General features: G+C 34.1%; 1 protein-coding gene across 1 annotated transcript in view; it reads right to left on the bottom strand.

The window, feature by feature from the left end:
- Positions 1–15157, bottom strand: part of ZDHHC21 (zDHHC palmitoyltransferase 21) — a 59955-nt gene that overhangs the window by 32478 nt on the left and 12320 nt on the right. Inside the window, exons 6-7 of the mRNA XM_020969756.2 lie at positions 7318–7429; positions 3268–3406 (exon numbers count right to left, since the gene is read on the bottom strand). Of these exons, the coding sequence (XP_020825415.1) occupies positions 3268–3406; positions 7318–7429 (251 nt within the window). The remainder of the gene's footprint in view (positions 1–3267; positions 3407–7317; positions 7430–15157) is intronic.

Genomic DNA, 15157 nt, shown 5'->3' with positions numbered 1-15157 from the left:
GTAGGAAATTTATGACAGTATAGCATCATGGAAAACAAGGGCAAAGACATTAGGGAAGTACGCAAGTGACTGCTAAACCTGTTATCTCCAATCTTGAGCTATTTCAAACAACAAATTATGTAACTTTTCTCCACTGGGATGTCCTGTAATGAATCATATTAAATTAAATATGCCCAAACTGAACTCAATCAACTTACAAATATTTATTAAGTGCCTACTATGTGCCAGGCACTCTGCAGAGGTGTTGCGGATACAAATACAATGAAAGAAACAATCCTTACTCATAAGGAGCTTATATTCTCATCTTTTCCCCAAAAATATTTTCCTCTCCAAAACTTCCCCTAAGCTGAACCTAGGTGTCATCTTTGCCTCTTCCCTCTACTTTATCCTCCATATTAATCATTTAACAAGTGACATTGAGTCTAACTCTGCAATAGCGTCCTCTCTTCTCCTCTCCTTTCCCACTGCAGCCATCTTCATCCAGGCCCTTATCACCTCTCCCTTAAGCTTAAGTAATTTTCTTCCTGCGTCTCTACTTGCATCTTCCCTATAAAGCAGAAGCCTCTATACACAAGGCTAAGAACAATCTTCTTAAAGTAGAGGGAAAATATCACCCCCTGTTCTACATCTTCCTATGGTTCCCCATTATTCACCAAATAAGCACCCAGCTACTTAATCTAGTTTTTAAGGTATTCAATAATCTTGTCCTGATCTACCATTCTAGCCTTCTCCCTGGCCTTTACATACTTTATATTCCATCTGAACTAGACGATGCATCATTCACCTATGTCCTCTTGTTGAATTTTCTTACTTTAGTGCCTCTATTTACTCTATATCTATACCTGGAATATCACCCAATACAATTGTTAAAATCCTCCCTATCTTTCAAGGCCCTGCACAGGTTCATCTTTTTTTGTGAAGTCTTCCTTCTATTGCCATACACCTAGAAATAATCTCTCCTAATTTCTTATACCATTCTGTTTAGACTTCTCCAAATACTTACATAATCAACTCTATTACTGTTATCAATCAAGCAATAAGCATTTATTAAGTATCTACTATTTGTCTGGCATTCTTCTAAGTGTACTGAGGATACAAAGACAAAAAAAAATTAAGCAGTCACGGTTCTTCAGTAATTTACATACATGAGGTGACTTATGGTCCTAGGACCAACAAGATGGCATACTAGTCACTTTCCCCAGACTCTATCAACTTTTAAATTTTGAAACCCAAAACACTAAATCTACCCCAGGTATACAGCAATTGCAGGTGAATACACAGGACAAAAAAGAGAGAATCACAACCAGATAAAATCCTCATGAATTAATACTAGAGAGCACTGATCTTTAAAGCATTCACTCAGAACTCCTAACCTACTAGCCTGTGCACTTCTAGCAGGGACTACAAACTGATCCATAAACTCCTGTATGGAGTCTATACTGGGCCCTCTCTTTGCAGAGACTTTGATGTGTCATACTTTACCCCCAACTATCCAACCTCACCTACCAGCCTGCAACAATCAGGGGACACTAGTTAGCCAGCCGCCAAAGGAATAAGGACAACAGGAAATTGTGTTGCCTTCTGCCAGATGCTGCCCCTAAGCTGGTGATCCCAAAACTACAAAGGCTATACCTGGGATACCCCCTTCTTTCAAAAAGTGGAAGGCACTCATTAATATCAGCCCAAAAAGAACAAAATAGAAAATGTCACAGAGAAACGGCATACTCCAGTGAACCTGAAAAGAAGATTGAAACACAGCTGAACTTGTCTTATGCCATCACAGACTCCTCAACGCAAAGACCTAGTGGTGAACACTAAACAACCTAAAATGGAAAGAAGCTGAAGTATATTATACCTCAGCCTTGGGAGTGTATATCCACCAACAAAGAAGGTAGAATCAGAAAGTAAGAAACAGAGTAAAATATGGAAAAAATGCTCAAACAAGACAGATATCAATAGGAAGAAGGCAGAAGAAATTGAGTACTAAATCTGCCAAGTAATTACAAAGTTCTCAAAAAATAATAGTAGACAAAAGAAAACCAATTTATGACTGATAAAACATAGAATCCTGTGAAATTCCGAGATCATAGAATATTTTTTTAAATTCCAAAATGGTTCAAAAGAGAAACAAAATAAATAAGAGACATAAGTAATGAATAGAATATGTCAAAATTTATAGCTATCAATGCAAAAGTAAAACTCAATTAGCAGATTAGAAAAAAACTGAAACATTAAAAATTGAAACAAAAAATTGGAGACTTTCTCCAAAGAAGCTGGGGAAGTAAATAGATTTGGAATACTAAAATTCCTAATGAAAGAATAAGGAATAAACTACCCCAATGTTTGAATGTTACCTTAGAAAAAAAGGTAAAAAAGAAAAAGGGAAAAAGAATAAATGAATACATAGGGTAAAAGGACCAAGAGCCTTTTTTTTATAAGTACACAAAGAAATAAAAATGTAAACAGAAAAAGGAAATAGGAGAAGAGAAGGTGAAGGAACAGAAATGAAACACCATAAACTAAACCCCCCAATTCCCCTATAGGGAATCAATATACCTTTTGGGACAAAAATGCAGAGTGGTAGGAACATAAATAGGGAGTCAGGGTGTATGTCAAAGAGGAATAGGTGATATACCCTTATCGAATCCATGGATAAATGGCATAGGGATGTTGATTCCTCTAGCTTCTCAACAAAAAGAGAACCTTCTAGAGAATACAGAAGGCAAAAAAGGGGAGGGGAGGGAATAAAATGGGGGTGGTGGTGGGGATTAAAGTGAGAGTCTCTGCAACTTAAAATCTTAACGAGTTGCCTACAGCACAGAGAGGTTAACTGCCTATTGACAAGTATCACACAGTCAATATATATCAGAGATAGAACCTAAACTCGGATACTCTGGGATATACCAGTTCTCAATCCACTATGCCATGTCATCCTTCCATTACATAAAAAAGTCATGCATTACAAAAAGCAAGTGAGCTAATATCTAACTGCTCTTCCCAGATTCCCTTACTGTAAAAGGCAGCTGCGTTTTCTACCAAATTCAATGTTTCCATAATATATGTGACAACAATGTTTGACTACATAACACAGAGTGCAGATAGTCTCAACACTATTTGAATGTAAGTTACTTATGGGTAATATCCTTTGCCATCCCAACCCAAATACCATTTAAAGATTTTTTAAAACTCCTCTGGATGTCTAAAAAATACATTCTAATAGCTATAGGATGCACTTGCCCTCTTGATATCTGATAAAAAATTTCTTACCAAGTTACGCTTTTTTAATGGCAGAAAGTAGTAATAGTGGCAGAAAGAAAACATCAATGCGTAGCAAGTAAGAAGCTCTGTGTAGAAACATAGTTGCAGAAAAAGCCAATGATTATCTTCACCAACACAATTATTAATCCTGCAGAGAAAACAAAAACAAAAACAAATGAAAAGACTAAATTTTAAAATTGGAAGTAGGCCAATTTTGAAATGTTTAGAAGCAGGATCTGAAGGGGAAAAAAAGCTCTAATTTTACTTTTATTCCAACTAGACATGTGATTGCTAGAACCACTTAATACAAACAGGAAGTAGAAAATACAAGAAACTACAATACAAAATAATACAATGGTAGAGCATTCAGTACTTTACATACTTTATACTCAAAAAATAATGGTGTATGTGAAATGTTTTCACATACATTATTTCACAAAGATGCAATGAGGTCAACATGGCAAGTCTCATTCCCGTTTTGCAGACAAGGAAACCGAAGGTGAGCTCACACAGTGACATGAGTGAGTGACATTACCAGGATTATGATCTAGTTCCTTTGACTCCTGCTTCATTGGTTTTCTTTATGATAATACACGTTTCTACATTATAGTAAAAGAGGGCAATTTTAATGCAGGAAAAAAGAATTTTTCCAAAACTGTTGTCTGACAATTTTATTTCTTGGGATAGAAAGCACATTGTCAAATCTAGACATAACTTTTCTTATTTTGGTAAGCCTTTTTTCCCCATTGTTTACTTATTTTTAAAAATTAAGATTATCTTATCAACAAATTTTTCTGCCCATAGTTTACTCTGGGTGAGAGGGAATGAGAGAGAGAGTAGAGATTTCACCGTATCACATTAACTTTTTGATGAACAGTATCACTTAGGAATTTTATTTTAAAATGTATTGTTTACCGAATAGTATATCTAAAAAGTTAAAAAGGAAAGCTGCCTATTTCGTTATTACAGGTATAAATACAAACCTGGAAAATTTTTCAAAGACTTGGCATCAAACATATTGACTACTACAAAGCTCAAGTCCAATTATACATATTAACTACTATAAAACTCAAGGCCAATTAGACATAATATATACTATAACTTCCCCTGAAATTATAAGCCTGATAACTCTTCAGCCTAACAGAAGTGATTCACTCTGACTCATTTTCCTTACAAAAATAACACACCCTTAGTTGCAAAAAATAGGAAAAATGATATCATATCTTCACTACATCTTTCCTGATCTTAGTTAGAAATATTTCTAGAATATATCTGCTTATATGAATAAGCTAATCCTAAATATTTCCAAAACACACTTTAAAAGAAGAAAAGATTTTTATGTTTAGAACAAAATTAAATATTTTTCATCCTAAACATTCTCAATTTTTAAAAATCTAGTTAATTTCTTCACTATCAGTAGCAATTGCTCAATTTATTGTAATTGTTCAACAAAGACCCTGAGGCCAATATGATAAAGAATTCTAAGTTATTTCATCATATCAAAATAACATTACTTTGTTACCATCTGGGGAAAAAATGGTACAATAGAAACCAATACTGAAGAATCACATTCTTGATGAATTATCGTTTTTGATTGTTCTTTCTGAGAAGGAAAATAGTTTTCTACAATTTCATTTTCTAATCTAAATACAGAATAATCTAGTAAAAATGGATATTTGTAAAAATTATCACAATAATAAAATAAAATTTAAATTACAATTTACCTCTAAAATAAATTTAAATTTTATTAAATAATTTAAAGGGCTAGGTTACAGAAAAGTGTGTATATATACAGTCTTTAACCCTACAAAACACTTTAAAATCCTGGTCCTTTAAATATTTCTATTTTCATCCCCACCTCCCCTTCCAAACAGTCATGTGGCAATGTTTGTAGTATTTACTTTCAGATTTCTGTAGACCAGGAAATCTACTTATGAAGTTATAAGTTCTCTCCTTCCTCATCTCTACCTCCTGACTTTCCTGGCTTTCTTTAAGTCACAACTAAAATCCCACCTTCTACAATAAGTCTTTCTAACTGCCCTTAATGCTAGTGCCTTTCCTCTGTTAATTATGTGCAATGAATCACATATGCGTATAAGCACATACACATACATACATGTATGCATGTGTGTTACGTATGCATGTGCACACATGATAAACCGTAAATGACATGTGTTGGGTACCTTATACACATGCATATATTCATATACGTGTAATAAGTGTGCATAAATAAAAATCTTCTTTGTACATAGTTGTTTGCATGTGGTCTCCCCCATTAGACTATGAGCTCCTTAAGAACAGAGACTATTTTTTGACTTTCTTGGTAACCACAGCACTTAGCACAGAGCCTAGCACATAGTAAGCATTTATAAATGTTTACTGCCTGACTGATTATAAAGAAAGGATTTATTAAACATCTGACACAAACAATGAAAACCTAGGATACTTACACTGAATGAAGATAGTAAAATCAAAGAGCCACCTGAGTTTTGGTCTGCTAATCTTAAGGTTGCTAGATGAAATGAAAGAGCCCAGGAAAGATTTCCCCAAATCGTTCTAACTCTATTCTCTAACTCACTTCACCTTCCCTATCATCTTTTCTTCTCCCATGCCCCCATCCAATTGTGTCAGTCAATAAATATATAGCTTTATATACTGAATGCCTTAATAGCTCTCAACAAAAAAGGCTAAATAAAATATCCTTAATCTATTTACTCTTCCTCACTCTCCCAAGAAGCAGATTACAAATAGAGAATAAGTTCTATACCTCTATAACTGATGAAATGAAGACATTTTGTCACCCAAAATTAGTTATTTTTTCATTGTTTTAAAACATAACATTGTTTTCTAGTGTTCAGAAAGTTTACAAATGGGTAGTTTTGTTGTGCTTTTATTCTCCATGAGATTTAAATTTTGTTTTCTTTTTAAAGAAAGGATTAACTTAAAGCTGGCACATTTTCTACATTTTCATATTCAATAATCAGGAACTAGAACTCAAATGTGTGAAGCAATTAGAGTTAACTTTTTGTGCATATGATATGAAACTGCACTTAAAATTAGATTTCTCAGAGGATAATGATAATGACTATTTTGTCTTAACTCAATTTATTACACTGGGGAAAAAAGTACTATTGACATTTGTCACAGATCAAACTTTTGATTTGGTACTATAATAACATATTTTTACCAGAGCTTTTTAATATTTTTCCTAATTTCAGTAAATTTACTTTAAATAAGTCTTAAATTTAAAGACACTGTCCAGTCAATTTTCAGGCAACGTTACCAAAATAAATTTATTTTGATTTCTATTGTTAAGTAAAAGGGCAAGATCAGCTTTGATTCAATTTCTGAATAACTGTTAATACCACATACATTTTGTGGTCCTTGTCTTTTTCTGTGTACACTTCAACGCATTCATATAAATCTGTGAGAGCATATGTATACATACTAATATATACAAACTTACACATACCTATTTATACCAAGTATAAATGTTGACATAAAGCAATACAAAGAAAACAGAATTACATACAATTCCTGTTTTTCATAGATTTTGCAAGTTTTGTTACAGTGATACAATGTAGAAATCCTGTAAAATTTCAAAAAAAAATGTAGCTCAAAAGTATATTCTCTTTAAAGTATTTAGCTGTTGCAAGAGAGTCCCCTATTGACCAAAAAGGTCAATATTGTTCTACACTTAATCCCCGACCACACCTCCAATTCTCACTAAATGATGATGGAATTTTAGAAGTAGGGAGAACTGTACATGATCAACATACGGTCATTTTCAAACTAGATATTTATATTGATAAAAGTTTAATATGATAAAAATAAATCTCAAGGGGCAGAAAAGGGTAATGGGTTTGGGGGGGGGGTTGGGGGTCTAGAAAAAGAGACAGAATTGGTCATTCCACTGTCTAGATACTGCATGTCTGCTATCAACACAGAACCTTTCCTATTTTACAGGCTAGCTATGATGAGGAAAATTTAACACATCAATGAGGGAATCAACATATAATAAGATCTAGTGTGATTAAAAATGAATTAATGTTCTCTTACCACGGACAATGATGATCCATTCTCCTAACACAGTGACCACATCGGCTGCAGTGATGGGAACGCTTTGGTCTCATCAAATTACATTTATTACATAATTCCCAAAATTCCCTTTCTACAAAAAAAAAAATTTAAGTTTAGTGACAGTACTTCAAATTTCAATTATTATCAAGAGTTCATAGGAAGGCAAATTCTAAGAGATCTATAAGAGACTGATTTGAATATACAAATATATAGGTTAGCCCCAAAAGTAGGAGGTGTAATTTCTAACCATGCTCCCTGTGATGAAGGCAAAAGGAGAAGGGAATGGCAGAGGATGAGATGGATAGCGCCACGGAAGCAATATGAGCTTGGAGAGACTTTGAGAGATAGTGGAGGACAGAAGGGCCTGGTGTGCTATGACCCAAGGGGTAACAAAGAGTTGGACATGAATGAATGAATGAATGAATGATAACAAATCCCTATGATACCTATTTTGTTTCAGATTACTTGTACTTCTAAATGTTATTCTTAAAAAACACTGACAGGCAAATGATGGTCAAAGTACAGAATATAAATACTACTTCATCCCAATTGCTTGGGACTATAATGGAAGTAATAGCCAATGATAAACTCTATGTGACATATAAGGTTTTTTTTTACTATAATGAGATTTTGCTCCTACAAAATTGCAAAATGAAACAGCTGATTCCCTCTCTATATCTGTTATGAATGAATAATTTGAAATGTTTTGAATTAATTAGTAAAAAAGAAAGAGAACATGTACACATCAACTCTATCCTATATCAAAATTATTTCTGTTGTTTTGTTTTAATGGAAGCTTGAGAATGTCAATGAATTTTGTTTAGAGGGTAGAAATGTTTGTTGTAGTAACTAAAATGACACCTGTAAAGAACTATAAATTACAGAGCTTAGCTATATCTCAGCTCCTCTTCCTAATCCGAAATAAAAACTGCTTACTTTCTCAAGTCCTCTGACACTTATATGGACACAGATAAGAAAAAGCAGGTACAGTGTTATTCTGTATAGAATTTAATGTAACTGGTTAACAATAAACTTATTAAGGGTCATCTTCCAAGTTAAAGGAAACAGCTTATTTATTCAGATGTGTCAACTAAAATTAACTGATTAATTCAAATTCTACAAATATTCATTAAGCAATCGTGATCTGAAAGACACCATGGTAGCTACTAGGGATGCTAAATGAAAAATGACAGTCTCTGGCCTCAAAGATCTTATAATCTAATAGGGAAGACAGACATAAGTATGATACAAGTTAGCCCTTATAAGGGAAAGAATTTAGATAAAATTCTGTAAGAAATTTAGGAGAGAGGATCACTTTCATCAGAGTGAGTAGGAAAACTTCATGGTGGAGGTGGCACCTGAACTGAGCCTTGAAAGAAGAGAATTTCAGTGGTCAGGGAACTAAGAACAAAGAGCTTTCCAAATGTGGGGAATGGCCTATATGAAACCACAAGACTTCAGCTTGAGATAGTGAAAGGACTAATTGTCTAGTGTGTCTAAAACATGAGTGCATGAAGAAGATGAGAATGAAATAAAGCTAGAAAGGTAGATTGATCTCATGATCTTATAACTTTAATTACTTGGTTAAAAAATTTATATTTTATCCTATGGCAACGGGGAAGCCATTTAAAGTTTTTCAAGCAGTGAAGTAATAGAGTAAGGCCAATAATAACATATTTGTAAAATTTTGGTAACTATGTGAAGATTGGATTGGTAAAGTCAGAAACATCAGGCATGGAGATCAATTGCAAGGCTATTATAAGGACCTCCAAACATCATGCCCTGGGAGAACTAAGCTACTTACTGAGCTCCTTCCCTGGATCTCACCCTGACTGGGGAGAGCCTACTGTATTTAGGGGAACAGGATGGAATAAGCATTTATATAATGCCTTTATAATAAGCATTTGTATAATTATTATACTATATATAATAAGCATTATATAATAAGCACTTATAAATGCCAGGCACTGAGCCAAATGGTTTTTACAAATATTACTTCATTTGATAAATCTATCTAGCCCCAGACCTGTCATGCTTTATTTAGGCCATCCTCTGGCCATGGGTCTTATTATGCATCCTCACTTCTCTTTTTACTTCTTGCTCTGAAACTGTAGTCAAATCAACTCTACTGTTGTTTCCAAGAAGACCACATCAGTCAAATGCCCTGTTATACTATTCATCAATCCAGTGACTTCTCAGACCAAAATACCCTTGCTTGGTCACTACTTCCCTCATAGATGCTGTGTCTCCCAATTCGGATATAAGCTTTTTGAAAGCAAAGACTGTCTCAATTTTGTATCTGTATGCTTAGCATTTAGTAGAGGGCCTGGAACATATTAAACGTGTAATAAATACTCTTCCATTCATCCATCCAGTCAGGATACTTCTTTATTATGATATTAAGACAAATGAACTTTTACCTGTACTAAATAGTCTTACTTCATCATTTGATTAAAAAAAAAACAAACCTCATCAGTGTTTCCTCACTGATGCAATAAGAATAACAATGAAAACCTAACAATATTAATAAATATGAAGGAAATCACTCCAAATACCAATCTCAAATAAAAGATGGCATGTAAATGCAAAGTATCATTATGAAAATGTGAAATAAAAGTATCATTTTTCTAATGATATTGTGTTTTGAAATTTTTTCCATCACATCTCTGTTTCTTAGTTTTGACTCTTTTTTCAGCTGAAGGGACAAAATAAGAGTCAAAGAACAAAGCCAACTTCATGTAGTTGCATTAGCTATAAGAGGTTAAAAAGATATTAAAATTAATAAAAATGAACCCACCAAAACCCCTGAGAAATTCATAATAATTATGCTTAAAACGGCTACTTTTTTTTTTTTTAGGCAATTGAGGTTAACTGACTTGCCCAGGGTCGCATAGCTAGTAAGTGTCAAATGTTTGGTCTAAGGCCGGATTTAAACTCAGGTCCTCCTGACTGCAGGGCCGGTGCTCTATCCACTGCGCCACGTAGCTCCCCTGCTACTTTCTTAATAAGGAACAATACAAGTTTCTTCACCAAGAATAAAAGTAAAAGGAAGCCAATCTTTAACAACATTAGTAGATTTGATACTCCAATAATCCAGTAAATCCGTGATCTCAATGATGTTTGTATTCCCTTGAGAAATGAAGATGGTAAACCATGCCTGCCTATGCTGTGAGATTTATTTCATCCATATGACTGAAAGGATCCAAGGAATATGATAGGGGCTTTCTTTGTGTATTCTTTGTACTGTATGGATGCCAACGGAACATAAAGTTAAAGGTTATCCCTCTAGCAATTAATCAGCAAGCATCCATTAAATGTGCAAGGCACTGTGCTAAGTGTTAAAGATGAAAAAGCAAAAGCAAGACAGTCCCTGCACTCAAGGAGCTTAAATTCTATCAGAAGAGACAGTACACACCTATATGAGCATATATAAAACACATGAAAAATAAAAACCAGGTCATTTTGAGGGGGGAAGACATTAGCATTTAGAGGAATTAATCTAGATGGAAATCAGGGATGTCAGCCATGTCATCAAATCATTTTTTTTCTAGTTATATTAAACATTTCTCTGATGACATCTTTTATAACAGTTCTTCTCATCTGTATAGTGTTACAGCTTACTAGTGCCCACCATGAGCCCTCCCCCAAAATTTTCCATTAGCGTGATCCTCAATTTCAATTCTTTGGAGACTACAGTATTCCATGATTAACAGCCATAGTATATCACCTAAAGAACACTGTTAAAAAAAAATGGGCCTTAGTCTCGGGCAGAAGAGAAGGAAGGGAGAAAAATTTGGAATTCAAAATCTTTCCAAAAAAATGAATGTTGAAAATTATCTTTAAATGTAATTGGAAAAAAATAAAATACTATTAATTTTTAAAAGATGGGCCTTTATTTCAGGAAGAAACTGACTTAATAGTAACTGATTACCTTAAAAATAATTTGTTTTAGCTTCCAAATTGTTAATAAATCACAACACGGATAAAACGTATATTTATCTGAGTCAGCTTATTTTTTCAATACCAGGACTGAACAACTCTCTACTTTCATATGAAATTTCAAATGTTTATTTTAACTACTATTTAAATTCACAGTTCCTATCAGTTCGTGTTGATAAAATTCACATAATATGGCATAGCAACAATACAAAAGCTCAATATGAAAGAATTAAAACTAATAACAAACACCAGACTGAAATTCATTCACAATATGTCAACCTAAAATTGGAGTCACAAATATATCATTTTCTTAAACTTTAGCTAAATTCTCTAAAATGTTTCAATGTTAAACTTTATCATTAATGCTACAATTACTATTAATGATCATAATAATGATAATAAGTAACATTTATATAGCACTTAAGGTTGGTAAAAGGTTTCACATGTTATCTCATTAGATCTTTACATCAATCTTGTCATATATGTGATACTATTATCCCCATTTTACAAATGAGGAAACTGAGGCTAAAGGGGTTAACTGACTTGTCCTAGGGCACAAAGGTATTAACTGTCTGAGACAGAATTTGAACTGAGGCCTTCCTGACTCCAAGTCCAACACTTTATCTACTATGCAATGGGCCCTGGTATATTAAAAAAACAAAAGCTTACAATTTTGTGGTCTGGATCATAAATACCTAAACAGAGAAGATGTTCCTTTTGCTTTAATTAAAAGTAATTACTTGTGCTAGTTATACAAGATGTTATAAAGGACATTAAACTGTTTGAAAAAAATTATTGTTGTAGAAGGTAAAAAATTATTTTCACTGAGGTCCCCTAACTTATAAATATATATTTTTATAAACAGCTACCAGGACAAAACTCTATCTACCAGCTCCTAGACCTAGATCCTTATGTAGAAAACGGTGGGTTGGAGGTAAAGGAGTTGGAATAAAAAACCAGGACATCAGAAAGCCATCAACATCATTTCCATTTTAACCTATCTTACATGTTTAAATAGCCTCTCTTCTTTTTTTCTCGCAAAAAAAGCTTTATTGGTGATTTTTCTTACATCAACACCAGCTCCCAATGATTCCTCCTTCTTCCCAACAATATCATCCTCCATTGTAACCAAGAATGTATGGTTAAGCAAAACAAAACAACCTGGCCAAACACTGGCCAAGTTTGACAATATATACCTCATTTTGCAACCATATTTCATCACTCTATGCCAAAAGTAGAGAGGCATGTTTCATCATTAGTCCTCTTGAGTCTGTCATTAATAACAGAATTTGAAGTGACTTGAAAGGGTCCATGATAGGCATCTAGTCTAACTATCAATCAGGCACTTTAAGGTTTTCTAAATAACTGCATGTATACACAACAAGTTGATGTATGATAATGAAAGCAACACAAAGTCAAGAATCTCTTCTATTGTCCTGTAAGTTTTGCTACTTTTCCAAGGATAAATTATTATCAAGGACCTCTGTGGCACCACAGAAAAGGACATGTACACATATTATTTTTTTCTGTAGAAAGAGTTCTGCTAACAATTCTGTAGCAAAAATTCCTGGATAAACTGAGATTCAGACGGTTGATCACTCCTAAAATTCAGACTGAGTACCTTTAAACAAGACAATTAACCCTTAAATGTTTTCAACCACCACTAGTTAAGTGTTTTCAATCACTAATTGTTAGTAAAATGGCAGCTGACTGACAAGTTACAATAAAATGGCTCAATCTTTCACTAAATCTTTAATATCCACATAAAAATGGCAGAAATATCAGCAATCATACCCAAAAGATCTCAACTAGTTCATCTATATGATAAATAAGAAAACTATATTCATACTATAGTACAAAAAGTGCTATTTAAATAGCACTTTATATACATTATCTAGTTTAAATAAGACTCAGCTGTCTCCCCCACCTGAGAAGCAAGAGTTACAAGGAATTCCTCAGCTATGTTCATGAAGAACAAGGAGAAAGAAGGCATTCTCTGCAAATGGCCTGAATTTTTTCAGTGAAATATGAGGCAAGACTGTCAGTTGAGAGTGTCAGGATAAGGAGGATCTACAGGATGCTTGAGAAGGGATGAAAAGGTTTGGAAAACCCACTGTGGTGAGCAGGACAGTGAATCAAGGAGGGAGTAAAAGAATTGTCTTACTGCAGTAAGAACCCAGTTGAGATCATGTATCATCAACTTGTAAGGGATCCTGTCTGTGATTTCCTTCAGCAGCACACGAGTAAAAGTGAAGACGAGAGATTGTAGGGGTCACCCAAGAATATGGTTTGGCAAGGCAAGACAGGATGAAGAAGCAAGGGATTCAGAGAAGTGAACAATATAAAAAATAAACTGGTTCACCAAAGTGTCAAGACGGAGAAGGGAAGAGAGTACAACCAGAGCTACGGGTGATAGACTGGGAAAGAACACAGGGGTGGAGCAATTAGAGGTTACACTGAGGGCAAAGTGCAGGCTTTAGAGTTAAAAGGCAGAGGTGGAGATGAAATGACCACCGATCAGCATCAAGTAAAGAAATTTCAGAGTGGGTGATGGCAAGATGGAAGACAGGATAATCTCTGTGTGTAACTATAGTGTGATGGCAGGGTAGATAATGAAAAACAAGTAAAAGGAGGAATTGAGAAGTTAGATCTGTAGATAAAAACTCAAAGAAGGAAAGGTTACTGAGTGACGGTGGCAAAGGGGAATGTCTAGAAGTGGCAATGAGGAGCAAGGAATATTCCACTTCACCCACTACAACCAGTGAGTTAGGAGATATTAGTAAGAATTCAACCAGTACTGGAAAGGGTAGTCTTTGTTTTGTAAAAAAAAAAAAATTATCTTAAATATAAAATGAGAAAAGAAAAAAAAAAGCATTGCCATGTGCCCAGCAGACCATAAGATTCAATATAAAACAATAAACTTCCCTTTCAAGAAAACCTATATAAGAAATGCTACACATTATTTTCAAAGGCGCCCAGCTTTTCTTTGCTCCCTTCTTGGTTTTCCTTATTCCTTACTGTACACTTTTTGCTTCCTTTCTCCCCCACCTCCCATCCCCCACCACCCAAAGAAGGCTATAATTAAGTGTGAATATATATATACATATACATAGATATCTAAATATAGACATATATACACATACACACTCATACACATATATGTAAGACCATAATATGCTTATTTCTTCCTATCATTTGTATCTATAATGGTGGATAGCATCTTTATTCATAAGTCCACATCTTACCATATTTTTCTAAATCAACTAGCTCATCATTTCCTATACCACAACTACAGTACCACCCAGTCACATCCTATCTGACAGACTGTCTATGAGAGGGTTTTTCTCCCCAATTTTCTGCCTCCCTTCTACTCTTGGCTACATAGGCATTATTTATACAAGAAAATTTTAATTTGAAATAATTGAAATTATCCTTTTTACACTTCAACAATGCTCTCGCCTTTTAATATAATTTAAGGTCTGATACTGCTGAATCTTCTTCCTTAAATCTTTTTTCCCTCGTTTCTTTGAAGTTCCTGACCTTTTGTTTTACAAATGAATTTTGTTACTATTTTTTCCTAACTCAGTACAATAATTGTTTTAGTAATTGGGATGACATTGAGTAAGTAGATTAGTTAGGTAAAACTGTCATTTTTTTTGGTAAAGACTTGTAAAGGCTGTCCCTCAAGCCTATAATACACTCCCTTTTCCTATCTATCTACCTCTAAGAATTGCTTGTCTCCATCAAAGCTCAGCTCAAGCATTAACCTTTACATGAGGCCTTTCCTGATCCCAAGATGCTAGTGGCTTCTTCCTCCATCTCAAAATATCTTGCATTTGTGGATTTCTGTTGTATATGCTTATGCTCATATTATCTCTCC

The sequence above is a fragment of the Phascolarctos cinereus genome, unplaced genomic scaffold, assembly GCF_003287225.1.
Source record: "Phascolarctos cinereus isolate Bilbo 61053 unplaced genomic scaffold, phaCin_HiC Scaffold_4;HRSCAF=312, whole genome shotgun sequence".
Lineage (NCBI taxonomy): Eukaryota > Metazoa > Chordata > Mammalia > Diprotodontia > Phascolarctidae > Phascolarctos > Phascolarctos cinereus.
The sequence above is the reverse complement of the archived record's forward strand: the minus strand, read 5'-3'. Positions and strand labels throughout refer to the sequence as shown.